Source organism: Lichenostomus cassidix, chromosome 23 (assembly GCF_008360975.1).
Source record: "Lichenostomus cassidix isolate B80296 chromosome 23, HeHo_3.0, whole genome shotgun sequence".
Taxonomy (NCBI): domain Eukaryota; kingdom Metazoa; phylum Chordata; class Aves; order Passeriformes; family Meliphagidae; genus Lichenostomus; species Lichenostomus cassidix.
The window spans coordinates 370847-398327 of record NC_139503.1 but is presented as its reverse complement, the minus strand read 5'-3'; the positions used below and the strand labels follow the sequence as shown (position 1 = coordinate 398327).

The window sequence follows — 27481 nt, the reverse complement described above, 5'->3', positions numbered from 1 at the left end:
TGGGGCATCAGCGCTGGGGACATCCCTGTCCCCTGGCAGCATGACCTGTGTGCCCCCAGGCTCGGTGGCTTCCCGGTGACACCATGTGCTGTTTTTCTTGGCGTGACTTGTGCCTTTCCAGCCGTGGCAGGGGATGACCCATCTCAGTGCCACTAATTTGGGCCTGGCAGGGAGCACAGCCTCTCCCTTCGCTTTGGGTTTTTGGGCCCCGGGTGACACCTGAGCAGCTGCGGGTGGTGGCAGCTCCAGGACACCCTGTCCCATGGCTGCTCCTCTGGGGACAGCCGTGAGCTCTGCTTTGGGGCTGCTGAGCCTGGACTCGGTGACTTGGGCAGTGACTTCATGGCCTTTTCAAGGGCTCTTGCTGCTGCATGCCAGGCTTTGTGACGGAACACAGAGGGAAACTGAGGCACGGGAAAGGCCATCTCCTGGCTGGGGCAGTTCCCTGCAGCTGCAGAGGCAGCAGCTCTTTAATCCTCATGGATGGGGGCTGTGGAAGGGGCACAAACACCCTGGCACACATGCTAGGACAAGGTCATCCTGCTCAGGGTCCCCTTGCTCCCTGCCCTTGGTGTCACCATCGAGGCCCAAACATGCTTTGGGAGGGAGAGGTGGGATATGGGGCACAGAGGGGGCAAACACAGGGAAAAGACATCACTGCCAGGACCGTGGGGCTGGGGGAGGACACCCTGGGCCTCAGCAGTTCGTGTGTTTTGGCAGTGGCTCAGCGGTGACAGCCCAGCCCTGGAGGGATCATTAGTCCTCCCTCATTAAAAAAAGTTACTCACCCTTTAAGACAGAAACAAGAATATCCTGGAAATGCCTCGGTTTGGGGAGTTCTCGCCAAAGGTATGACTGCAATCAGGCTGCAGGTGACGTTCCAGAGCACGTGGGCAGTGAGTTAGCTGTGCTCCTGCTGCTCCTTCCGTGTCCGGGATGGGTGATGTCCAGCAGCTCTCGTGCTCCCACCCTGCAACTGGATGGCAAAACCACTGCTCCTCCCCAGCAAGGATGGAGCCACAGCCTGGCTTTGCCTGCTCCTGCCAGCCCCTCCTCTTCTGGTGTCCCCCCGCCCTGGGGACAAACCACCCCAGACCCCACATGGCACCCACCAACCTGGCACCACCAGGGCCCCATGGCATCACCTGCCCCACAACCCTGGCCACCTCATCCTGCCCAGGGACCCCTCGGCTGGAGGGAACCCCTGCAGTGGGGTGACCCAGCCCAATCCTGCCCCAGGCCAGGGGATCCTGGGGTTCAGATATTTTGGGCAGGTGAGCAATACAGGCGCTGACGCTCTGCTGGATGCCCAGGGGTTGATCACTGCTCCCAGCTCAGGGCTTTAATTTGCAGCCACGAAACACATTGCCATTGCAATTCCCCAAAGCGAGGGGCTCCAGCTGCCCCGGGGCACCCCCGGCCCTGCAGGGGGAGTGGAAGGAGCTGCAAGCTGGGGCTGGAAGGTGGATCCTGGGGGATTTTCGGGTTGTGGTGCTGCTCCTCACCCAGGCACTGTTGGGAATAGTTCAAAATGTCCCCCTGGGATGGAGCTCCAGTCGTCCCTTAGCCACAGCAGGAAGGTGAGGGGCAAACCCTCCACTGCAGCCCTGGGGACAAAGTCTCACAGTCACCTTGTTCCTCTGCAACAGCCAGGACCATGTGGCAGCGGTAGGAGCCCGAACAGCTGGAAAAACCCCCACTAAAAATTGACATTAATTTATTAGAATATTTATGATAAAAACCAAGAATCTCTTTACATGTGGGTTTGGTTTTTTTTTTCCTTTTTGTACAAGAGAATTTCCATTGCTTTTTATCCTCCTGGAGACAGAGCAGGGGAGCAGGCAGGCGCAGGCAGCGATGTGGGTGCTCAGCCCAGTGACAAAACCCCACGGACGCCAGACCTGGGGGTCCCAGCGGGACGTGGGGCGGGTGGGATGTGGGACAGGTGCCCACCAAGGCAGCGGGGCAGAGCGTGGCAAGGCACGGCACAGGGAGGGGACAGCGGCCAGGGCTCCCCGGGGAGGGGCGGCGAGCAGCTGGTGGCACCCATGGCGAAGGTGGCACGTGGTGGGAGCTGGGTGGAGTGTGAGGGACAAGGAGACAGACGCAGGACACCCCTGAGCCCAGGGAGGGCTGCAAGTCACCAGAACACCCAGCGATCCCTGCTACGCCTTGGGGAAAGATGGGTCCTTTAGGGACCCTTGGCACCCCCAGCTGTCCCATTCCTGCCAACCTTCTGGATCCAGCGTGTCCCCACGGGGGGGAAGCTGGCCCTTGGCTCTCCCCCAGCTCCTCCTGGTTGCAGAGAGACAAGAATCCCCCCTGGCACACCCCAGGCCCCATCTTTGGTTAAGGAGCAGCCGTGCTGGCACAGGGCGAGGGGCCGAGGCTGGCGGAGGATCCCCATGGGGACAGGTGACAGCAGTTCCAGGAGGGATGGAGAGGCTGCCCAAAGCCAGGGGGTCCCAGCTCCCCCCTTGCATGGCTCTAGAATATTCATTTGAAAAGACCTGGCATGAAATGCGGGGCCAGGAGGGAGATCAGGGGCACAGCTGGTCCCGTGGGGAAGTTGCCAAGGCAAGGGAGCAGCGCCACTGAGGCCCCTGCAGGGCGTAGGGGGAGGGTGTGGCAGCCCTGGTGACAGCTCCTGCTGTCCCAGCTCGCCGCTCCGGAGCAAGGTGAGGGCAGGTAAAGCACGAGGGGGAGGGGGAAGCTGTGCCGTGGGGGAGCAGCAGTGGACACCCCCGGTCAGAGCCGGCCGCAGGTCCTGAGTGGGTTGGCACCTCCGGAGAGCCCCGCGGGGGCTGTGAGGCACCTGCAAATCCCAATCCCGGGCGGAAAACTGTCCATCGCCCCCAGGCCACGCTGCCCGAGGAGCCCGGGGCATCCCGGGGCTCCTTCCCTGCTCTTTGGGGCCAGCCCAGGGCTTGCCGGGCAGAGCTGTCCTGGCAATCCCAGTCCATCCAGGACAGTCTCCCCTTCCCAAACCCGGTGTGTAGTGACAGGAAACCAAAAAGGAGAGCAAAGAAAGAACGAATGAAGAGAGAGAGAAACGATTTGGAGGCTTTGTGCCAGCAGCTACTGCCCCTTGGGGATGAAGGGCTCCCCCTCCTCGGGCTCGGGCTGTGGCCCAGGGTCGCTCAGGCACCGCAGCATCCGCTGGTTGCTGGGGCTGTCGCTGGGCCCCGGGGTGAAGACGTCGTCAGTCCCCGGGGAGGAAGGCTCCTTCACCCGCATCACCAGCCCCTCCTCATCCTCCTCAGGCGAGGGAGGGAGGCCACTGCAGCCCTTGGGCTCCTCGTTCATCAGGTCCACAGACTCGGGGGACTGCGGCGAGGCCGGGTCGATGGTGATGATGGGCAGGTTCTCCAAGTCCTCCTTGGGCTCGTAGGCCAGCGGGTCTGGGGGGGCAGAGAGGGGTCAGGCAGGGAAGGGGGATCTCAGGGTCTCCCGGTGATGCACCCCAGGTGTTTGTTTGGGGCTAGGATGTTTGGGCTGGGGCGCCTGGGCTGTCCTCGCTGATTTCCAGCTCTGCCGTGTAATCCCTTTTCCCGATTTCCACATCCCAGCCGGAACTGCCGGCAGCCCGGCTCGGTTGGGAAGGGGAAAGCTGCCCTCTGCTGATGAACTGCGGGCTCCGCAGCCCTGTCACACCCGACGCCCTGTCACACCCCACACCCTGTCCCAGCAGCAGCAGGGGACACACAGGACAGGAGAACAGAGCATAGCAAAGCAAGTGTGCGATGGAGAAGCTGCGAACCCAATGGCAACAGGTCTTGGGGCTTAGCGCTCCTGGTCCTCTCTCCCCTGTGGAGGGTTGGGAGAGGCACAGCCAGAGCTGTGGCTGTGGGGATGGAGTGAGCTGAGCTCACTGCCCACCCGGACTTCCCAGTGGGAATTGTGCTGCGAAACAAGCTGGGTGCTTCTGTTTGGAACAGCAACCCCTTGGGGCTTGGCTGGGTGGGTGTGGGATGGGGATGGTCGGGGCTGGAGAGCCACAGGGAGCTGGGGAGGTGCAGGACAGCACAACCTCTGAGTGTCCCAGGTGGCAGCAGTGCCACTCCTCCCGCAGCTCCTTCCCACCTACCTGAGCCGATGCGAGCTCGGGACATGGTGGGTGAGTCCACCCTGTGCGCTGGCACCGTCAGGAAGTTGTTCATCTGGAACTGGAGCAAGGCATGGTCATTGGCATGGCCAGGGTATGTGGGGAAGGGAGGCAGGAATTGGGCACAGGGATGAGCAGGGAGCAGCAGTGGGATGCACAGGTCACAGGCATGGATCCTCCAAGCCACACTCCAGGGACATGATCAGAGCCTGGAGCAATCACATGATCCCCAAGGCTTGGGGTCTCCTCTGTCATCTCAGCCCCCTCCCTGTGCCCTCCCAGGCTGGGAAGTCCCCCTGGCCCCCCTGTCCTGCCCAGCCCCAGCAGCACCCCAGCTCTGGTGTTCCCCCAACACCTGCTGCTCCATCTGCCGCGCCCTCTGCCTCCGCAGCAGCATCTGGTTCCAGGCTTCCTCGTAGGGGTCAGCCACCAGCGTGTGCCGGTTGTAGGAGCGCAACTGGGGAGAGATCCCGAGAAAAGGAGACTGGTTAAAATCCCACAGGGAAAGGGAAAGGAAGGTCACATCCCCGTTTTCCCTGGAGATGGTTGAAACAGCCACCAGTGGGCAGAGCAGGTCCAGGCAGGCTCGTGGCTCATCCCTTGTGTGCCACCACTGGATGCCTCATCCTGACACACCTTAGCCCAGCAAGGGTTAAAGGCTGGGCTCAGCCACTGACTAAATCAGCCTCCCCCTCAGACTATCTCAGCAGCACCTCAGGAGGAAAAGCCTCCTGGGGAAGGAGAGTCAGCCCAGGAGCACAAGGCACAGCAGGGCAGGGAGAGCAGGGGTGAAGGACCCAGCTGAGAGCTTCTGGTGGGTGGGTGGCCCTGCCACTCCCAGCGAGGCAAAAGGGACACACACAGTGCCAGGGGACACCTCACCCTCTGCCTGGTTTTCTGCAGGTTATTGCGGAGCATTTGCCGGATCTCATCCTCCTTGTCCTTGGACAGGGCTGGCAGGGCGCGCTCCTCAGGGAGGGTCTTGGGGTTGATGTTCCTTCATGGACAGACAGCATTCAGAGCCACACCACGATGGCCACACAGCACCCAGGGGCTGCTCGCCCTGTGGCCACCAGCAGGGAGCACTCAGGGTGCCGTGGAAGGGTGGCCAGGGCTGGGAACTCACTGGATGGAGACGGTGGAGACAGCAGAGGGGATCTTGCCGATGCCCCCACTCTCCACCAGCTCGATCGCCTGCTTCATCTCCATCTTGTGGTAGAAGGCGATGAGCTGGGGCTCCTTGGAGCGCTCCCCGGCGATCAGGCACTTCTTCACGTACTTCTTGTTGAAGCGGTTCAGCCTTCCCAGCAATGAGGCAGAGAAGCAGCCACAGGTCAGCCCTGGCTCTACCCCAGTCTCTGCTCCCCAGCCCTGCCCAGGACAGCCCAGTTCCACCAGCAGTCAGGCCAGGCTTCCCCGAATCCCTCCTGAGTCAGGGAGTCTCCACAGCCCCCAGCACCTGCTAGCACCCACTAAGGAGAGTGCTGAGCTGCTGCAAGGACTGGCCACTGGCAGCTCCCACCCTGCTGTGGTCCTGCAGCCCTGCAGCTCCACTTGCTCCCAGTCCAGGGCCATAATTCCCTACAGGGAGCCTGTATGTGGATATTACAGCCCAGGGAAAAATCCAGCACAGGGCTGAGAAACCTTCTGGGTGGTGATTGAAACCTTTCCCCAGCCACCAAACCTCCCCACTCACTTGTCCTTCCAGTGGTGATGGCCATAGTGACCACAGATGTCCTCGATCCCCGTCAGAAGGTGATCCAAGAACTGGAAGAGATGGTTCATGGCATGAGCAGCTCAGAGAGCTCTTGCCCACCCTCTCCCTCCCCTGACACCCACACTGACACAGGGGGAGGGCACTCAGGGCATGTCTAATCAGGGCTGTGGGTCCAGGATGGGCTCTGGGAGGGCAGGACAGACCCACACAACCGGGCTCAGCTCTACAGGCACGGGGGGTCTGGGTCAGAGTGGGCACTGGACGACACAGATGGGGGAGAGCCCTCGCTCTGCCCCCCCTTACCTTGGGCACTGACTTAGGGGCAGCTCCCAGTGACAGTGGTGGAGTGGCAGAAGCACAGAGAGCAGAGGGCCGGAGCAGCGCGTTACCTGCGTGTGAATCTCCTCGTTGATGGAGCGCTTGGTCTCCTGCTTCTTCTTCACAGCCAGCAGATCCACCAAGGGACGGATGGTCATGCCCTGGGCAAGGGAAGGGAAGGGAGGTTACACCTCTGCCCAAGGCACAGCGCTGGGAGTGGGATGGGCTCAGCACAGCCAAACCACTGTCAGTATCACTGGCCAGCTTCTGGGCAGGTGGGACAGTAACAGGGTCAGGGGTGGAGGGTGACAATGTGCTCCCCACTCCACACACACACATGGCCACAAAGAACCTTCTTTCCCTCTGAAAGCACATCCTGAGTGCCACCAACCTGCACGAAAACGGTGAAGAAGATGACTGTGATGATGGCTGTGAGGAACATGTCCCTCATGCCGAAATGTTTGTAGTCCAGGAGGTACCCGAGGGAGAAGGCGATGGCTCCCCGCAGGCCCCCGTAGGCGATGATGAATTGGTCCTTCGGCGTCAGCTTCACGATTCGGAACTTGTTGATGAACCAGGTGAGCACCAGGACACCTGGGGGAGCAGCACAGTCCTGTGTGAGGTGCTGAAGGATGCCCTGCAGTCCCAACAAGCCCACCCTGCAGCCTGTCCTGAGAGTTGACCATGACCCAGGTGGCCACACAAGGGCAGGCTGGACAGGGCCTGGAGCAACCTGGTCTGGTGGGAAGTGTCCCTGCACATGGCAGTTGGAATGAGATGGGCTTTAAGGTCCCTTCCAACCCAAACCACCCCACAATTCTTCTTCCATCCCAAGCACCACACTGACACCTCACCCAACACTCTGGCGATGAGGCAGAAGAGCAGTGTGCTGATGACGAAGGTCCAGTTCCAGTAGTGGTGACCAGCCACGGTGGAGACACCCAGGAAGATGAAGATGAGGGTCTCGCTCACGCTGCTCCACATCTTGAGGAAATACTTGATGGTGGTGTGGGACTTGTGGGAGATGTTGGCCTCCACATAGGGCCGCATGACCACGCCGGAGGCAATGAGCCTGGGGGCAAGGTTGGGGCACTCAGTGGCCGTGGGGACATGGGGACACCCCCAGCCCCTGGCCCTGCAGCAGCACCCTGAGTGCTCAGCAGGCCCTGCCTGCTCCTTCATGCCCAGGAGAATGGGAATGGGCTGCCAGCACCACAGGATCTGTGGGACAACTCCCGAGAGTCACTTCCCTCCTTTGCCTCCCTGCATTTCCCAGCCCAAACACACCCCTGGGCCTCACTGGGCATGCAGTGGACCTCCCACTGGGCCAGCCAGAAGGTTGTGGTCACACCACAGGAAATCCTCCCGAGGGCCCTGGGGACAGGAGGGCACCTCCTCCCCCATCCCAACTCACGCCATGATGCCAGAGAGGTGGAAGAGCTCAGCAGACAGATAGGCCATGTAGCTGTAGAGGAACACGAAGAGGGGCTCGATGACCCGGATGTGCGAGGTGAAGCGGGACGTGAAGGCAGTGATCACCCCGTAAATGACGCCCACCAGGACCCCGCCCAGCGACACCACGAAGAAGCTGAGGAAGCCGAGCAGGATGTCGATGACGGTCACCTGCTCAAAGGTGGCATACTCCTCAAACAGGTGGTAGAGGACCTGGCAGGGAGAAAAGAGAGCAGGGTTCAAACTGTGCCCTGGCAAGAGACAGCCTCACCTTGGAGCAGACCTGGACAGGGACTGTCCTGGGAGCCAGGCAGGTCCCAGTGTGGCACAGCTGAGCTGAGCTGTCAGTGCTTGGTGACCCTGAGCTGGGTCCTGTGCTTGACCAAGGCTGACAGCAAAACCAGCTGGTGGTGCTTTGCAGTGCCAGACACAGACCCAGGGGGACCAGTTCCCCATCCTCTGTTCCCACAGGGACACAGTGTCTTAATTTTAGCTTTGCACCTGGACAAGGTTTGGTGCAAGCCGAGCTGCCAGGAGGCACCTGGCAGCTTGGAATGGCCCTGACAGCTGCCACCTCACTGCCACCACCCTGAGATGCTTCTGCACCAAAGCAAACCCCATTCCTGGGCCGAGCCACTCACGACAGTGACGGCGTCGTTGAGCAGGGACTCCCCGAAAACCAGGATGTGCAGCAGCTCATTGATGTGGATCTCCTCGAACACAGCCAGCACGGCCACAGGGTCCACAGCTGAGATGATGCTGCCGAAGAGCAGGTTGGCCAGCAGGCCGATGTGGTTGAGGCCAGGGCCGCCCAGCTGGCACACAGCATACATCAGCCCCCCCAGGAAAAAGGCGTTCCAGAGCGTCCCCACCACGGCAAAGATGAGGATGGTGCCCAGGTTCTCGGTGAACTGGCGCAGGGGCAGGAAGTAGCCAGCGTCCAGGATGATGGGGGGCAGCAGGAAGAGGAAGAAGATGTCCGACTTGAGGATGGGGGGTTTTTCACCCACCCCTTTGATGAGCCCCCCAACCAGAAGGCCCACGACGATGAGCAGGCAGCTCTCGGGAACGATGCTGGACACTGATGGGATCACATGGAAACCTGCAGAGGAGGAGGAGAGAGGAAGACACACGTTGGCTACAGGAATGGAGGATGCTGCCTGCAGTGGGACACCCCTGAGTGTCCCCAGAGTCAGGAACCATTGCCAGCCCTCCCTGCACTCCTCAGGATCCATCACTCCTTTTGTGCCTTGCAGTTTCCCCTCCTGTCCCACTCTGTCAAGTGGAAACTGCAGCTTAACCAGACCCTGCTAATGCTGATCTCAGGCCAGAACCCTGAGAATCCCAGTGCAGCAGATGACAGCCACCCTTGAGACACCGTGGGGTCTCCCCATGGACCCCCAGCCCTGTGGCAGCACAGGCAGCTCTCTCCACAGGAGCTGTCACTGGCTCCAGCTCTTCCCATCCCAGCACTGACCCCAAGCACACGCAGGCAGTGGCATTTCCCTCCCATTAGGCAGCAGTCTGCCCACCCAGTGCCATTAATCCCAGTGAGCCAGGCACAGTGCACATCCCTGGGCACCCCTGATGCAGGGCACAGGGAGGGGAGCTGCTCTTGGGGGGGTTCAGGATGCAGTTCCCATCCAATACATGGCTGGTTGCAGCAGGGACAGGATGCATCCTTGGGGTGCAAGGTAATAGGGAACACATTTCCCCCTTTTTCAATCACAGCACAACTCCAAAAACTCCAAACGCAGGTCTCTGAGCCAGCCATGGCCTGCTGGGATGACATTCCCACCAAACACCCCCAGCTGGGCATCTGCCAGCACACCAACGCCCACAGAAGGATTTTGGGTTCCCTGGATCTTCTCCCAGGCTTTATAATAATTATTTTGAAGCGAGGCATATTTGTACCCTGGCAAGGGAATCGGTTTAAAATAAGGCACCCTGCCTTGGCATCCCGTGTTCCTCCATTCCTTCCGGCCGTGCCATCTGCAGCAATTCCACAACACATTAAATCCCCTCCAGAGTGAGTCACGATCCCCCTGAGCCTGCAGAGGCCACATCTGTGCCATGGGGCAGCTCATCCCTCCTCCCCCTGCCCAGCCCAGTGCACACTGCAGCTCCCATGGGAAAAGGTCACACTTCCACAACGCCTCCCTAAGGACTGGCAGCCACAGCCCCAGCAGGTCCCTGGGGCAGGATTAGCTCCCAAACTGCCACCTCAGGTGATGGCACAGGCTCCAGCATGGGTGAGCCCAGAGCATCCATCACACCCTGGGCTCCAGGCACCATTCTGGCTGCTCCAAAGGGTCCCTGGTGTCAGAGGGATGCTGGAAGGAGTTTGGTTCCTACCTCAGCTTTGCCACAGCAGCACCAATCCCAGAGCAAACAGCTCAGTGGCTTTGGGTTCAGGCATGAGGGGAGATGGAACATCCCAGCTCTCTCCCAGCGCTCCCCTAACACCCAGGCATCTGCATTCAGGGACTCCCCAGCCTGGATGCAGTTCCTGATTCACCCCCAAGGGATTTTTCTTCTTCCTTGGATCCCCTGGAGCTCACACAAGCTCTGAGCACCCCAAGGCAGCCCTGGCAGGGAGCTCCCCGTGGGAGGTGAGGTGATGATCCCTTTTCCATGCACAGCTCATGCAAACACCAGGAACCACCGACCCCTCCAGCACACGGGGCAATTTCTGGCTGGAATAAGGCTTAAAGCCACACAAGCAGCGAGAAGCCAACAGCAGATCAGTTTTTGCTTGCTAAGTATGTTCAATCATGAATAAAACACAAACACTGACAATTAAGCATCTCTCACTTCTTCCCCACAGGCCCCAGGATTCCATTAAACTGGAACATTCCTGTGCTGATGGGAATTCAATGGTTTACAGCCTTTTTGTAGGGGCCCTAAAAATACACTTACATGGGCTGCATTTTAATTATGCCTTTGATTTCACTGAATCTCAGCCATTTTTTGCTCCCCGCTTGCTCTACTCAGTATTTTTAGAGCATTCCAGGGCTTATTGGTACCAATCTGTTGGTGGGTCCTGCTGGGATCCTGCTCTGAGTGCTGGGCCAGCATCCTGCTTTGGGATGGGAAGGTTCACCCCCATCCCTCCATGGGAGAATGGAGCAGCTTTTCACAAGGCTCTGGCTGCTGGTGGATGCAGTGCCATGTAAGTATTTACCCCGACCAAGCAGCCTGGGAGAGACTCTGCCCCACCATGAATCTCCTTCCTGGGCTGTAGCTGCATTCCCAGATGCTGTGCCTGGGGTGGTATGAGCTCCATCCAGCAGCTCCTTCACTGCCTAATGACTCAAACCCCACCATATCTGATCTGCTTCCATGCTCAGCCTGGGCAGGAGGAGCCTGAAGGGATGTGGAGGGAAGGGAAAGCACCCAATCCAGAGCAGCATTCCCACCCTGGGGATGTCAGAACCCACCAGATCCCTCCCAGCACCTGCCCGAGGTGATGCTTCCCGCTCTGCAGCTGAGGCTGAGGGATCTCCATGCCCTGAGCTGCTCACAGCCCCTTGGAAAGCCTCTCCAAGGCCAGGAAGGAATGATTTGCAGCTTCCCATTGCCCAGGCCCTTACAGCTCCACATAGCATGGGATCCAAGGTCAAGCTTAGTCAGAGTTCTGGCAGCACTCCCCTGGTTTAAAGACCTCCCTCAGAGCTGTGAGGAAAGAATGTTAAAAGATCATTTTAATCAAACCTTTGATGAAGGAGAGGAAGCAAAGCCTTCAGGCACTTCCCTGATCCAGGCCAGGTCAGGGAGATGTCAACATCTCCCACCCTGACTCCCACCACAGGGACATTCCTGGAGTCAGAGCTGTAAGAGGCTCTGCGATTCCCATGCACCTGAAAAATGCTGGTGTCCAGAGATGATAAATAAAGAATAAAAACTTAAAAACCCCAACTATTTATATATAATGCTGATGCTGGAGCCAGCCTGTACCAGGAGACAGTGTGCCAGCCCTGGGGACAAGGGGATTGTCCCCACCAGCCAGTCCCCGCAACTGGGGATTGCCACCAGCCATCACATCCCCCTGCAGTTTGAATTTGGGTGGGATTAACATCCCTGCCTTTCACAGGAGGAAAAGAAATACGAAGGAGGACAGAGGAAAACGCATTAGTTTGGTGTTTAGGGTTGGAGCTGGGTAAGGACAGGGAGGAAGGAGGGAAGGGAGCACACGGCATGGCTGGAAGGGCTCGGCACGTTCATGGTTAAGCCGGATGCTCCTGCGGCTTCACCCCGGATTCCCAAACACCCACGCAGGGGGATATGGCTTCGGGAAAGCCAGGATGCTTCCAGGATGATGCCTGTTGGCCAAGAGGAGGCACGGGAAAGGAGAATGGTTACACAAACCCCCGATCCTCCCAGGCCTCCCAGGTTTATTGGTGCAGCTGCAGGCTCCAGCAGGCAGCAGAGGAATCACTCAATTATTAACCAGAGTTAGGAGCTCTCCCACCCCCCGGGAGATTCTTCTCTGGAGGGAGCTGGGAGATGAGGGGTTAGCCTGGGAGAGGGGGTGGTGAAGACCCCCGGGTGCTGGTTTGGGCTGCAGGGTGGCAGTGAGTGGCTGTGTTTAGTGTGGAGCTGTGGAGCTGGAAAAGCCCTGGGAGAAGGCACAGGGTCTGGGAAGGAGGCAGCGAGGGGGAGCAGGCATGCTCAGAAGGGCTGCCCTTCAGAAGGACACTGCAGAGAGCAGGGCTGGAGGAGACACACGTGTCTGACAGCACCAGGGCCACTCCAAAGGCCACTTTAACCCTTCAGGGCATTGGGCTGGCAGGTGGGCCCTACAGAGGGGCAGCAGCCCTGGGTCATCAGCAATCCTGGGGTGAAGGATGCAGGCAGTGTGGACACCTCCCCACATTCCTGTGTGACATGGGCACCACAGAGAGCCCCCACACTGGCTGGCTGAAACCCAAAATCTGTGATGTGTCACCAGCCCTTGGGACAAGTGATCCACAAAGCCATGACTCAGCACCATCCCCTTCTTTTTCTGAGTTGAAGAATCAGCAGGGAGGGAAGGGAAGAAGGGCTGGGCTGGGCTCAGGGTCTGCAGAGCTCTGAGCCCCTGGGATTTGGCCTTCCCACTCTGTTTTAGGGAGGTGGAGGGCCGAGGATGGGGGGCAAGACCCCAGCAGGGTTAAAGCCCCGTGAGGATGGCGATGCAGGAACAGAACATTTTGCAACTGCCTCCTAGGGGAAAATCCATCTCAGCCTTCCAGAGTTTGGCTGCAGCTTCCTTCCACTTATCCTTTTCCCTCAAAAAACCCCACACTGGATTTCTCTCCTCCCTCGCCTGACCAGCAGCTGCCCAAAGATCAGCCAGGCTTTGCTGATTGCTGGTGGCCTCCAGCAGGGCCACCGTGGGATGTCAGGATGCCTCAGCCCTGCTGTGCTTCTCCCATGGAAATGGATCCAGCAGCTCCCTGCAAAGACAGCGAACAAGGAGAACGGAGAGAGCTGCACCAGATGTAATGGGGAAGCCTCGAGGGAAGGGGATGAAAATTGAACTTGCTCAAAAGAAATTAAATAGCTGGTGATTTACACCCATAAATAGAGCAAGGCCACGGCTCGTGTCACCCTGCCAGGAGAGGGGGTAAAACCACTCTACTTAAATTACATCCAACACATCTCACAAGCTCCAACGTCACCACATGCCCTGAAATTCCAGCCCCACGGAGCTCCAACCTGACTTATTCCCACAGCCATCCCATTGTGGGGCCATGACGCAGTTTGGGCTTTGCCAAACCCTTTTCTGTTTCACCAGGGAGCAGGCAGGGCTTTAATGCAGGTCCAGGTCATCCCAGTGCTCCCCTGCAGCTCTTTTTGGATTGGTTTCAGCAGTTTGGGTTTGGGCAACCTTTTAAGAGAAGCACCCAGTGGCTTCAAAGTCCAGAACGGAAAAGCGTTGATTTTCCACCCCAAAATGCCATTTCCTGGTGAGAAGTGGACTTCTTGTTTTTCATATTAAGACACAGGTACAGAAAGTGCTTCTAAGCAAAACAATTTCCTCCAGAACAAACCAAATGTTTCATTCAAGCCTCATTATTTTGTTGTCGCTAATTACGAAGCAAAGCCAAGAACCAGGAAGGTAATTAATTTATGCTGCTTTTTGTGACTCACTGAGTGAATGCAGATCCCACACAGGGCCACAGAGCCACCCCTCAAACCTCGCCGTGGGCTCAGCCTGCAAAGCCAGCACAGGGAGAAGGGAAAAGCAAAACATCCAGCCCTGATTTTGGGGTCATTCCTGCACCCCAAACTCGGGCAGGCAGGGGCTGCAGCCAGGCTGGTGCTCAGGACTGGGTTAAAATCCATGAGTGTCCAGCACTGCCCTGCAGCCTCCAGAGATTTTCAGGAGCCAGGACTGACTTCACCCACATGGGATGGGAGGGGATGAAGCCCTGGGCTGGGCTGGTCCCCCCAAGGTCTGCCTGCCCAAGGTGTACAGCACAGCCTGGCTGTGACCCAACCAGCTGCATTGCACACAACACCCCCTAAGCCATGCTGTCACAGCCAATACCCAGTAGCACCTGTTGTCACACAACAAAGGGACTGTTTGATTTTCTCTTGGTGTGGCATTATCACCTGTGCCTACAGACCTACCAGCTGAGCCCCACCTCACAGCCACAGAACTGCTCCTGGTCTTTCCCCTCTTTCCCACCTACTGCAAACAACCCGGGGGCAAATGGAAGGAGTTTGTGTGATAGGAGCCCAAGGGCTGCCTGGTACAGCCCCAGCTCCCCCAGCCCTGTGTATCAACGCCTGCAGCAAGGCAGGTGTGTGGGAAGGTGAGCTGGCTGGACCCTGCCTGCTTTGCAGAAGATAAGAACAGGGTTGATAGCATCGGGCCAGCCCTTGGGTGACTCAAAACCTGAAAGCCACAGGACAAAAAGCAGACACTGCCAGGCACCAGCCTTGCTGCAGCCCAGCCAAGCAGCCTCAGCCCTTAACTTGAGGCAAACTCATGCAGGAAGACTCATGAGAAATGGCTTTGTCAGGCCCTCAAGGTGCTAGAGCAGCACCAGGGAAGAGCTCCTCATCCCTGGGAAACAACAGATGCTTCCCTGCATCGCTGTGAGGAGGGGCTGGCAGGGAGGTGCAGCAGAGCTGTGATGTCTGACAGCTTCCCAGAGGCACCATCCTCCTGCCGCAGCAGTTCCCAGGTAATTCCCACTGGCAGGCCCTGAATAAATTCTCTGATGGAAGGAGAGACAAGTGCAGACACCTCATCTGAGGCAGCTGGAGGGAGCAGCGGGCATTTGCCTTTCCCAAATCTCACTGTTCCCTGGGGATCTTTGCAGAGCAAAGCCCACACCCCAGGGCAGGATAAACACAGAATAAGCTGCAGACAGAGCCTTTCTCCTCAGGGGGATGCTGAGAGCTTCCCATGCTCTGTGCACAGATGGGATGGATGCCAGGGCACCAGCAGCAGTGATGCTGGAGTGGCTCTGCAAGGTCAAGGTGCCAAGGACAGCTCAGAGATGGTGTGGGGGACAAGTCTGGGCTGTTCCACGCCTGGAACTTTTTGGAGAGCAGCTATTTTGAGCCATTTCATGCATTTTAGCTGCTAATAGTGATCCTGGCAATGGGTCTGATGTGCTGTCCAAGCAGCTCTTGGGGCAAGGCATGGAGGAGAGGGGAGCACAGCTCCTTCCCACCCAGCACCAGCCACTGGCACAACACCTGGGAACAGAGGGCGAGGAGCTGAGCCCTGGCACAGACAGCAACAGCAGAGCAAGGGCAAAGCTTCTTCTGGCAACTGAGTGCGAGGACAAAGTCTCTTGTGGTACCTCTGCCTGCAGCAACACCACACAGGAATGTGCCTCTAACCCCGTGCCAGCCACAGCAGGTACTGCCAGGCTCCAGAGGGATGCAGGGAGTGCCAAACTGCACACCCTGAGGAGGCAGCCCCCTCCCAGCCATGGGCAGCAGCGCAGAAAGTCCCAAGGATGATGATGATGGCACTACCAGGAAACCACAGGGTTGTCCTTCCAAGGTAGGGCTGGATTTGGAGATGCAGAAAGGTCCCAAAAAGCCGAGCAGCCTGGGGAACACAACCAAAGGCGTCACTGCATCCTGCAGCAGCCAGAGCCAGGAGCTGCATGCAGATGAGCCCTGCTGCCCACCTGCCCTGACACCCCCCAGGAGCAGCAGGCTCCCCCTGGAAAGGCAAACCCCACTCCTGGAAGGGCGCAGGGGAGGAAGCTGCTGTGTGTACCTGCAGGTGTGTCAGGACCCCGCGGCAGAGCTGCAGTGCTGCAGAGCAGGAGAGGACACAACGATCCCAGCTCTGAATCATCCGCAGGCACCCTGGATTTCAGCCTGCCAGGATGGGTGGCCCCCCTGCCAGAACCCGCTGTGTACACTCAGAAACGAGCTGTTTACACAGCGAATTCAACGATAACGCAGAGATCTCTTCCCTGGGCTCGATCCAGGCGCAGCACCCACTCACCCCTCCAGCACAGGGATGGGCGGCTGCTCCTCGGTTTGCCTTTCCCCCATCTGAAGGGGCTGCGTCCCTCCCTCTTTGCAAACACCACAGGACGGCTCAGAGAAGCCTGATGAGCCTTCTGTGTGATCCAACACCCGGCATTCCCTGCGAAACAGACACTGCTGAGCCTGAGGCCAAAGAGCCACCAGCAATTCCTCCCAATTAAACCTCATTGCCCTGACCCAGGAAGTCTGGTCAGCCAGGCAAGCCAGCGACAGCTTGAGTGCTCCTAATTCTCCCCCTTGCAGCTCTAAAAGCCACACTAATTAATTAAGAACAGCCCCAGCTAAAGAGTTGGCTCCACTGTGCCGTGTGAAGCAGCTTTGCAGCAAACTCTAAATGTGGCACTGGTGTGCATTACCGGGGAAGGGACTCATCCTGCTCCCATCTGCCCTGCCCCAGTGTGGGATTTCACCTCCCTTAGGCTTAGGTTGAGGTTAGGCTTAGGTTTAGTAACCAGGGGTCCAGCAGCTCCCCACGGAGCTGTCCCTGACCTGGGCACTCAGTGCCAGAGCCACGATCAGGGAAGATCCATGTCGAGGAACATATGGAAAACAGGCATAGAGGAGTCAGGTTGACACTGCCCTTGCAGGCAGGGCAGGGCAGGAGCCATCCTGCCTCCCTGCCTCACCCATATCTGATTCATTACAGTCCTAAAAGCCCATTTTTCCCAGCAGGACCTCCATGGCTCCATGCTGCAGCACAAAGCAGGCTCCTGCAATCTCACAGGGAGCATGCACAGGGAAATGTCCCCGAGGGCTCACCATGCAGGAGATGATCAGCAACAAAATTTTGGGACCAACATCCCCTCTGAGCAGGCTGGGATGGATCACAGCCTGCTGCTTGCCCAGTGAACATTCCGGGGAAGACTGGGAAGACCTGGAGCACCAACTTCCCAGGAGGAGAAAGTGCCCACACACAACCACAACATGCCCTGAGAACAATCCATGGACAGAGGCCTTTAGCAGAAACACTTGAGCATATTTTTTTTTGAGAGCAGCAAGAGCACATACCCTGGTTTTATCTTGAAGCACTCACAAGAAATTAACAGATCAATTGGGAGTCTTTTACAGAGCTGGTATTAATTTCCTCCCAGCTGTAAAAAGGAAATGAGAGACAAAAGACATTAAATGGACTTGCCCAAGTCCCCAAGTGAACGATGTGAGAGCTGGTGTGAGAACCCTGCAGCTCCCAATTTCCAGTCCTATGTTTAGATAACACTTCTCCTTCACACCAGAAGGAAAGCCAAGGACACTCTGCAAGAAAAGCAGCTATAAAGAAAGACCTAACTGCCATTAAGGACTGAGAGACCCAGGGCTCTTGGGCTGTGACCCTATGGCTGCAGCATGCCCAGTAGGGATGCAGTGAGCAGTGATGGCTTGGGAGGCTTCAAGGCTTGGTCACACCACATCTTGAAATATCCTCTTCCAGAGCCATGCTGTGCATGGAGCAGCTCTCCTCCATCTCTCTCCAGGTCTAGAGCTGCTCCGTGAAAAGATGCCAAACCCAGCCTTCTGAGCTTTGGGAAACTGCTCAGGGGTTTGGTGCTCCGGTAACCCCGATCCCTGCTGCCTGCATTCCTCTAACGGGCATGTTCCAGAGCCACTCCCAAACCACAGCCCGACATCACCAAACCTGTTCAGAGCCTCTGGGCAGGCTCCACACAGTTTTTCTAGGGCGGGACCGTGAATCTTTACCAACCCATGGCATCCACCCAGCAGTAGCCAGGCACGGAGGCACACGGGGACAAATTGCCACCCAGATTTCCGCTGTCATGGATCCAAGACTCATTTTGACTTTTCCCCACCAGATCCAGATGGGTGCATCTCACAGCCAGGCCTGCAAGGCTGGGATGTTCCTGGTACAGCTCATTTACCCCGGAAAAATGAGTTTTCTACAGGGCAACAGCACCCTAATCTATGTTTATAGCCTTCAAAACTATCAGAACAGTGACAGCAGCTGGACTTGAGCATTATGAGGAGGTTTAAGGTCTAGAAAAACTTTCCCAACTCCAGGGAAAGGGACGAGGAGCTAAACATAACTCACTCTCACCAGTCATGCTCTTCCCAGATTCCCTCAGCTGCTGCAAGGCGCTGGATGCCATGAATAGCTGGGTTAGGAGGGGTCAGTGCCAGGGGATTTCTGGAACAGAATCCTCCCAGTTAACATCTGCGTGGTGCAAAGGGAACCTTCACACTCTTTGAGGCAGCTGGTGGATGCTCTGGAGCAGAAGGGACTCAAGGTGATGTGAAGAGACAGTGCCTGGTCACCCAAAAAAAGGCTCCACTTGCTTTCCCAGCTCCTTGCCCTCAGCCACAGGACTGTTCCTGTTAATTCCCAGTTCCTGCTGACGCTCAAAGCCTTGGGGAGAGTTAAACCTGAGCTCGAGATGACCACAAACAATCTCACCAGGCAGAACGATGCCAATTGCCCTTCCCAGGAAGGGCAGATTTCCTACCAGGAACACGGGCAGGAAAGACAAACAAAAGCTTTTCAGGAAATAACCTGTTGGTCTCCACTCGGACAGCAGGGAGGAGGTAATTGCAATTAGCACTGATTACTACCGGGCTGTGCAAGCCCAGACAAAGTGACACCACTCTCAGCACACGCCAGCGGTGTGTCTGGAGCCAACGCAAGCACACGGCCACTGTCACCTCTTCCCCAGCTCAGGAGACACCATTCCAGCCTTCCAGCACCATCCCCAGCTGGGATGCTTTCACACCCAGCCCAGCTCCTGGGAGCAGCTGCTCTCCCTCCACGCCACAGCTGAGACAGGAGAGGAGCTGCTCCTCGCAACATGCACCCCAAGGGACCAAGGCTGCTGGGGAAAAGTGTTCCCAAGGGAAACTGAGGCACTAGCAGGGCTGGAAACACCAGCTCTTCCCTTTAAAGGCCTGTATGTGCTTAAATCTGTGCCCCTGGCGTGTCTGCTGTTAAATCTCCAGCAGTGGGGTGGGAAGCTGCCTTCTCTCCTAATCCGTCATTAAGATTTAGCATGTCGTGACTCCAAAATGCAGAATAATTCCAGGCACTGGAAATAAACTGCTGCCAAAGGGTGTCTGCCTCTGCAAATGTGTGTCTTGCACAAGAGAGGGGAATTATTTCCCTAGCAGCACCCTCTGTTAAATGGGATTGAAGTGCTGTCCCTGGAGGTCGATTGTATTGCAACTTTTTGGAGACAAAGACCTCAGATGGTGAGATGTTTGTGAGTCACTTCTGGGCAATCCAAGGAAACTACTGTGTTCTCTTCTGATTAAAAAAGTACTTTGCATTCTCCAATTTTCCACTCAAAACATCAGCCCAACTTCAAAGGAGCCTTTCCTCACTCGTGCCCTTCTCACACAGGTGGGTCCTGGCAAGGAAGCCCAAGACACGAGGTGATGTAACACCAAACTTTTGTACCACCAAAGGTTACACAGCACCAGATCCACTCTCACTGCTCCACTCCAAGCAAGGATCAGCTTTGGATCATGCCTTTTCCAACAAACAGGCAGCGACGAGTGTGTGCATGCCTGTCTGCAGAGCACTTAATTTGGTTTCTTCCTTCCCAAGGAACACACAAGTTCTGCCGCCCCAGCAAAGAGCCGAGGAACAGAACATGGCAACAGAGCCATCCCAGAATTACCACACAAGTGGAGGACACTGGAAAATCAGAGAGGTCAGTGAGATATCCAACACCATGCAGAATAGATGGTGGTGGTACAGCTTCCATAGGGTGGAACCTCAGTGGAGTGAGAGGATCAACCATCAACACTTGGTTCAACTCAAACCATCCCTGCTCCACTGCTGCTCCCTTGGAAGCTCTCTGGCCCTAATCTCAAAACACTGAGGTTTTCATCAAACCTACACCAGCAGTTTTGGGCCCCAATGGGTGAGAAAAAGCTGCTGCTGACTCAGGCAGCCCAGCAAAGGCAGGGGGGGATGAGGTGGATCTCCAGCTCCACTCAGCAAGGCTGTGTTTTCACAGAGTATTCTGGGTGGATTTCGGGTTTTATTTTAACAAATTAGGCCTTGGGGACTCAAAAGAGAAGAAAAAAAATAAAAGAAATGAAATGTTTGCAAGGCAGCTGCAGTAAATCATCCCCATTATTGCTCTTCCTCTGTCGGTACCCACAGCTCCAACGATGTTTAGCAAAGTACAGACCCCTGCATGGCCCTGGCACAGACTAACAACCCTCACCACCTCTGAATCTACAGCCAAAACCAGGCGTGCAGGAGGAAAAGAGGATGGATTATGTTAAAGAAGTACTTATTTGCAAGCCTAATGAGCATCTGGTTTGTGCAAGTGCTACAGAGGTATCTGTCTCTCTTCTGCACAAGAGGGGCTGCAGGATTATTGTCACCCCAAGAACAACCCTCTGCCCTCCACCACCACCTGGCTTGCCCTTCTCCCATGTGTAGTTCTCAAACCCCAAAGGAGACTATTTAGCTACATTAATTGCAGACAAAGGACTTGTCTTCCACCCCACTAATTCCCAAGGGAACTCCAGCACCTCTGGGGATTGTGGACAAGCCGTGATTGGGTGATTGGGCAATTTGGGAGGGAGGACATGAGCCAAACAGGCCAAGGGTTGGCATGTTCTGTTCTTACCCCACAGGCCACCCCAGGTCACCTGGAGGTCTCAGGGGAGGAACAGCTTCACGGCATCTCCCTGAAGGCCAGGCCAGCACCAGTCTGGGCTCTGGCTGCCACAGGACTTACAGCTCCCACATCCCAAATTCCACCTGCAGCCTGTGTGGGAAGCCAGCCCATCCCTGACCCTGGCATCAGGTCTCCAAGCCTTTGTTGATAAATGGGATGAAACAAAAGCTTGGGTTCCTGAGGGCCTTGAGGTCCAGAAGCTGCCACAGGCGACAAGGTCCCTGCGGGGAGCAAAGCCATGGCTGTAACAGAGTGTAATCCTGCCTTAATGGACATTAGGGCTCACCAGGGAGGAATGGCTGTGATTACAGACCTGCTCTGCTTTTCCCACTCCATCACCATTCCGTATTTCACAGCAGGAACCTTTCACTCTTCCAGCCATAATTAAACTAATGGTTTTCTCAGATCCATGGAGGGAACAGTTTGGATGTTTTTTAGCTCAGACACCAGCAATGGGTAAATCAGAGAGGAAAAAATAAATGCCGTGGCTGTTTTTTTTAAGACGGCAAAGCAGGGGGAAAGGGAGCCAGCGCATGTGTTTGGATCATTCCCCAATAAGGAAGTGGGAATGCAACAAGTCTGCATTGGAAGAGACTGTTTAAATTCATTATCATGACAATTTACACTTCTGTGGCACCAGCTGCAGCAGTACTTCAAAATCCTTTCCCAACAGTCATTCACCAAGGCCCAGCTCCCCTGGAACAGCTCCCCGAGACAAGTGGGGACACTGGGATGATCTCAGAGCACTCACCACCACTGTGTCTGCAGTCAACACATGATAAGCCAGGTTGTAAGACAAACACACTCTCTAAAAATAAGACAAACATTTCCCTCCAGCTCAGCAAGGGAATCTGGATCAGGCAGTCCCAGGATGCAGAGGGAACAGCCCTGTCCACCAGCCTGGCCCTGCCAATGGCCATCCCAGCAAAGCTGGCCCAGCACAGCCATCCTGGCACCCAGAGAAGCCACCTTGGCGAGGCAGAGGTGCCACAGAGATGACTCCAGCACACTCATGCTGCATGGCAGACACACATATTCCCTGCATGGGCAAAGCACTTCTGGGAATCTTTCTTTGCTGTCCCTTTCCCAGCCTTGCAGGTGGCACTGGCAGTGATGTCCCCATGCTGGTGGCTTTGCTGCAGGGTGTTTCTGCTGTGTTTGGTCTCAAGATCCAGTTCCTCCATCCAGTGCCACCACCACTGCAGGTTTCCTACCCTGGTTATTATCCTTTACCCAAAGGAATCCTCAAGTTCCTCAACACACAGGGCTCTGTAAGACCTCGGGGTGGCTCCTCCAAGAGCCCCAGTTTCAGGACAGGGATGTGGGCTGATAAAACATTTGAAAAGCACCCAAGCCTTTTAGCACCCAAGAGTTTTAGCACCCAAATCTCACTGCCAGCCAGCAGCCACCAGCTTCTACAAATGTTTCTCTGGCAATTTTGAAATTGTCTCTTCTCCTCTACATGCAGCAGCCATCTCCCCATGCCCTGAGCCTCCGTGAGGCTCCACGACCCCATGTTGTGGAGTTGTGCACCCTTCTCTACTCCCCTATCACCAGCTCACAGGCCCCAAGAGCTTCCTTAATCTTGCTCCTCCCCAGGCACAGCAGTGCTGGGGATAGTCGGTGTTGTCCAAAGGAGTGTCACTGAGCACTGGCACTGTGCTGGCACACTGGGCTGAGATGTGCCCCCAACACTCACCCCTCACCAGGAGCTGGGACAGCATCCCAGGAGGGGACACTGCTGGGACAGCTGCCCCAAACTGACCAAAGGGATATTCCACACCACATGAAAACAAAGAGAAAAGAGGAAGAGGGGGTGGGCAGTTGTAATTACAACATTTGCCTTCCGGAGCAATCACTAGGCTCCTGAAGGTACTTCCCAGGAAGTGACTGGACATCATCTGCTGATGGGAAGTAGAGAATAAATCTTTTGTTTCCCTTTGTTTCCGCACATGACCTTTGCTTTTGCTTTATTAAACTGCCTTTATCTGACCCATGAGGTTTTTTGCCATAATAGTTTCTCCTGCAGAGGAGGGGAGTGATAGAGCAGCTTGGTGGGCACCAGAAGTCACAGAATCGTGGAATGATTTGGGTTGGAAGGGACCTTAAATCCCATCCAGTTCTACCCCCTGCCATGGGCAGAAAAACCTTCCACTGTCCCAGGCTGCTCCAAGCCCTGTCCAGCCTGGCCTTGGACACTTCCAGGGATGGGACAGCCACAGCTTCTCTGGGCCCCCTGTGCCAGGGCCTTAGCCCTTTCTCAGTAGGTTATTTCTTTCTTATACCTCATCTAAACCTGCCTTAAAACCACTTCCCCTTGTCGTGTCCCTACAGGCCCTGGTATGAAATCTCTCTCCATCTGGGGGAGATGGACTCCCAGAGAAAAGAAGCAGAGGCACCATGCAACTTTCAAACCTTGCGCTCAAGACATAATTTTTAGGTTACTTTCCAGCCAAGGTGAATCCACCACACTCTGCAATTCCCTTGAGCTGGTGGTGGAATGGCCAGGATGCTGCAGGGAGGATGGGAAGCCGCAGTGGAAGGCAGCTAATGGAATATGACTCTGTGCTTTCTGGCATTAGAAGGAAGAGCCAGGATGGGCTTTGGAGACACAGGGAGCCCCAACTCTTCTCCAAGCTGGTGCTCACCACAAACCTCTGCCTGCTGGGCTCCAGCGCAGCCAGCAAAGGCACTGCTGACCACAATCTCTTATCTACATTCCTGACTCACTCCTTCCCTTTCCCCTGAAATGAAAAACTATTTACAGTCAAACTTGAATTCCCCTAAACGTCTCTGGGAGCCACGTGAGCTGAAAGGTCAACCCTCAGAGCGAGGAAACCAGGTTCTCCTGCTGAGAAACCCCTCAGCCTTTCCCAAACACTGCCTGGGCACGGTGTGAAGGAACCTTTACAATACCCCTGCAAGCCATGGAGAAGGGCACATAGAGCTCCTGATTGCGGTGTCTTGCAAAGGTCCAACCTTCTGCAATAATATAACAGGTTGAGACAATGTCTGGTTGCAACTTCCAGCCGCAAAGGTTTCTCCTGGCAAAGTCAGGCCACCACCAGACCTGATCTGCAATGCCTGCAGCTGCCCCTCAGTCCCTCTTCCCCTACACAGCCTTAAAATACCACGTGAGTATTAAGGAAAGCAGCCAGCACCAGCCTTCTCCTGCTCCACTGGGATTAACAAAGCAGGACAGGCTGGGGGGAAATGTCCCTCTGTCCCCTGCCAGGTGGGGAATCCTCCAGGAACCAACCTCTCTGAGGCATTTTACAAAAACTACAGCAAGAGGGGAAGGGCTCAACTCACACCTTTGATTCCCCAAACAAACTCGCAGTCAGAGCTGCTGGAGAGAAGATAAATCTCCTGGAAGGGACAACAGGGGATGCATTTAAGCCTGAAGAGCTGTATAAAGCATCAAGAGCAACAGGGAGAAACTGAGCAACAGGACAAGGGTCAGGTTGCATCTCCTGGCCCAGAGCAGAGCCCTGTGAGTACTTCTGAGCTCCTCAATATGGTCACCCTGCACCACCACTGTGGACAACACCCTGAAGCGACTCATAGGGCTGAAGACTCAGTTTGGTAGCAACCTGTGGCTCAATCACCAGCTTCAACCCGGCAAAGAGGCTTCTGGAGCTGGGGAAGTCAGGAGGCACTGAGCTGTCATGCACAGCCCACGCTGCAGGAATTCCCATTCTTGAAAAAAATCAGATGTTTGTCCTCAGCACCTCAGAATTTTGCAGGGTCATCCTGATGCATCAATAAATGCCCACTGACAAGATGGGGGGAAAGAGGAAGCACCACAAATGCCTGTTCTGTTTATCAACCCCCTTCCCCTCTCCATGGAAACGGGATGCTCCAAACCCTGTCCGGTTTGGGGAGCCTGGGGATGTGTGAGCCTCATCCTGCCATCCCAGATTGTGCTGCCAGCAGTGCCCAGTTGCGTAAGAGCTATCCCTGGGTGGAAAAAAAGTCTATTTTGCTGCTGCTGAACAACATCCTGTGATCCAGGGTGGGATAGATGAGGCTGGGCTTTGGACACGGAGCAGTGAGACATTTTTTGCAGCTCACGAGCAGAGGGAACTGTACCAGCAACTTGGGAACTACATGCCAAGGAACTATGAAGAGCAAAATGCAAAACCTGGAAAGGAGGCCAAGGAAGAGGGTGTCCCAGGTCCACCCTGCTGTCAAGGCCCTGTCAGAGGTGGAAGTAAGCTAAGGTGTGGATTTTGGCATAATCAGCATCCCTGGAGCTCTGCAGAGCACCTGCCACCTCCAAAGACCTTCACCAAACTTGCAGGGCAGTCTCTCCTAAAATACACCCCTTAAAACATGCAGTCTTGCATAATATTTGTAGCACCAAAGACCTCACAGCCGGCAGACAACTTTTCCTGCAGTACAAATGAGCCCTGACTCCAGGCAAGGGCGGCAGCAGCTTCCCACAGCACCAGTGACAGAGGGTACCCGCAGTGTCCCCCACCACGTCCATCCATCCCCAGAGCCACTTCCCACTGCCCATTCTGGTGTTTTCCTGCACTGTTTCCCCCGTGCGCCCCGGCAGGGCCGCAGGCCATTGGCCCCTCCTTTCTCCACCAGCTTCCGCACAGATACTCCTGATTTCATCACTCTTTGCTCCCCGAGCAGGGCTGAAGGCGCAGTGCAACAGCGGAGCTCGCTCAGTGTGAGCCGGGAGAGCCCTGGGAAAGGAGTTTCTGTGGCTCCGTTCCCTAGTGAGAGGCACCTGCCACGCCAAATGTGCTTGAGGTAGTTTTGGGCAAAGCCAGGAAGGCATAAACCCCATGGATCCCACCTGGTTCCACCCTGCCCTGACCGCCTGTCTCCCAGACAAGCCTCCGGGTCTGAAGTGTTCTCACTCCTGCGCTTGCACGTAAATAAAACACCCAGGAGGGATTGTGGAAATGGGGCTTCACCTGCCTACGCAAGCTCACAGCCGGCTGGGAAGGGGATGGGATATTTTTAGGAATAGCTGCGCAGGAAGGAACAGAGCTCCTGGGGGGTCTCTCAGACCACTCCAGACCAGGACAGGGCACAGTTTACAACAGGCACCAGCTTAAAAAAGCTCCCAAAGAAAGGTTTCCCTCAGCAAGCTGGAATGCCCCACAACTGAGTGTTATTAAACCACTGATGGCAACTGAGGAGGAAGATGAAGGAGTGCAGAGCTCCCTTCCCTCCTCACCTGCCCCAAGGCAGGGACAGGCAAGCATTTCACCTGTCCCTCGGCTTTATCATCGGGGACGGGACTGGGGCCAGCTCAACCTCTGCACTGCCGGAGGCTGGGACAGCAGAGCAGGGCCAGCGAGCGTGGACTGCTTACATCATGTCACAGGTTTGGGGTAATTCGGCTGCTACTGATCCAGCTGCAGAAGTTTGGGAAACACTTTGTCAACAACCCCTGCCCCGGCAGAGTGGTGCTTTCCCAGAGTGGGTCACCCGAGTGGGTGACTTTTGCAGCCCTGCCGCCGTTCTCTTTAATGCGGGAATCTCCGGACGCTTTGCAGCAGAGACAAACCCACCCCGCTCTGCTGCGGAGTGGGAGGAAGGGGAGGCCAAAGCACCGGGAGATTTTTAAGTGACTTCTCCAAGGTTACAAAAGGTATCTGTGGTTGAGAGAGGAAGCTAGCAAACTGGATGCTTCCTCCCTGAGTGTCAAAGGGCGGAAAGCAAACCTGGTCCAAGCAGGGGATGGTCAGGGCTCAGGAGCATCTTCAGCCCTGCTCCCAGGCAGGGAGATGAGGAAGTCTGTGGGAATGGAGTGACTGGGATGCTGCTGCCTGCCAGGCCCAGGACAGAGACCCAAGGTCGTGGGGAGAGCAGTGCCCACCCCAGCCCAGCTGGCCTGGGGGGTTTGCAGAGGATGTGCAGGAGATTCTGCCCTGGGATGTCTGGGGTGGTCCCACCCTGGGGTGTTCAGAGGGGCTCTCCCTAGGATACTCCAGAGGGTCCCTCCTTGGGATGTTCACAGGGGTCACTCCTTGGGATGATGGGGTGCCTGTCCCATCCAGCTGAGGGGTTCTGCCCTGGGATGCTCTAGGGGTCCCTCCTCGGTAGATGCTCACCAGGGTCACTCCTTGGAATGCTGGGGGGTATCTGTCCCATTTACCTGGGGGATCTCACCCTGGCATGCTCAGGGGGTCTCTCGGGGATGTCTCTTTCACTGGATGCTCGGGGTATGTGTTTCACTCGGCCGGGGGTTCCTCCTTCCCCGTCACACCAGGGCCCCTCCCCAGCCCCTTCCCCACGGACTCCCCCACCGCCGCCCACCTACCCAGCTTCATGAGGCAGGCCAGCAGGATCCAGAGGGAGATCTCGAAGGGGATGCGGACGTGCGTGTAGTCGAGGTCGATGACCGGGAAGGCTTTGCGGAGCTTGGCGTGCCCCTCTCCCGAGCCGTTGGCCGGCTGCTCCTTGAGCGGGTGGATCTCCTCGGGGGCGGCGGGGGGCGCGGGGGTGAAGCCCGGAACGTCGCCGCCGGGCAGCGGGGCGGGCTGGCCCTCGGAGGTGAGCATGGGGTTGGCCTGCAGGACCTGCCCGGGCAGCAGCGGCCCCAGCAGCAGCAGCGCCCAGGGCAGGGCGCGCAGGGCCGCGGCGCCCATGGCGGCGGGCGGGGGGCTCGGGCCGGGGCTAGGGCGGGCGGGGGGCGGCGGGGCCGCCGCGGCGGCGAGGGCTGGAGCCGCCCCGCCACAGCCCGAGCGGAGCTGGGGCGGCCGCGGCGCCGGG

The 27481-nt window shown here is 56.7% G+C and overlaps 1 protein-coding gene across 1 annotated transcript; it reads right to left on the bottom strand.

Moving 5' to 3' along the window:
* Positions 1-1700: 1700 nt before the first annotated feature.
* On the bottom strand, positions 1701-27481 carry SLC9A1 (solute carrier family 9 member A1). The gene is made up of 12 exons (XM_085081014.1): positions 27030-27481; positions 8234-8694; positions 7555-7805; positions 6995-7212; positions 6532-6734; positions 6212-6301; positions 5802-5872; positions 5232-5405; positions 4988-5102; positions 4461-4562; positions 4088-4166; positions 1701-3401 (listed from the first exon to the last, which is right to left on the bottom strand). Exons 1-12 carry the CDS (start codon positions 27355-27357, stop codon positions 3079-3081), a joined length of 2415 nt encoding a protein of 804 aa, XP_084937140.1. The 5' UTR covers positions 27358-27481; the 3' UTR covers positions 1701-3078.

Coding starts and splice junctions, on each gene's coding strand:
- SLC9A1 (XM_085081014.1), bottom strand. CDS start 27,357: ATGGGCGCCGCGGCCCTGCGCGCCCTGCCCTGGGCGCTGCTGCTGCTG. Junction 6,302..6,531: donor TCTTCACCGTTTTCGTGCAG/GTTGGTGGCACT, acceptor TCCCTTGCCCAG/GGCATGACCATCCGTCCCTT. Junction 4,167..4,460: donor CGCGGCAGATGGAGCAGCAG/GTGTTGGGGGAA, acceptor GCCTTGCTCCAG/TTCCAGATGAACAACTTCCT.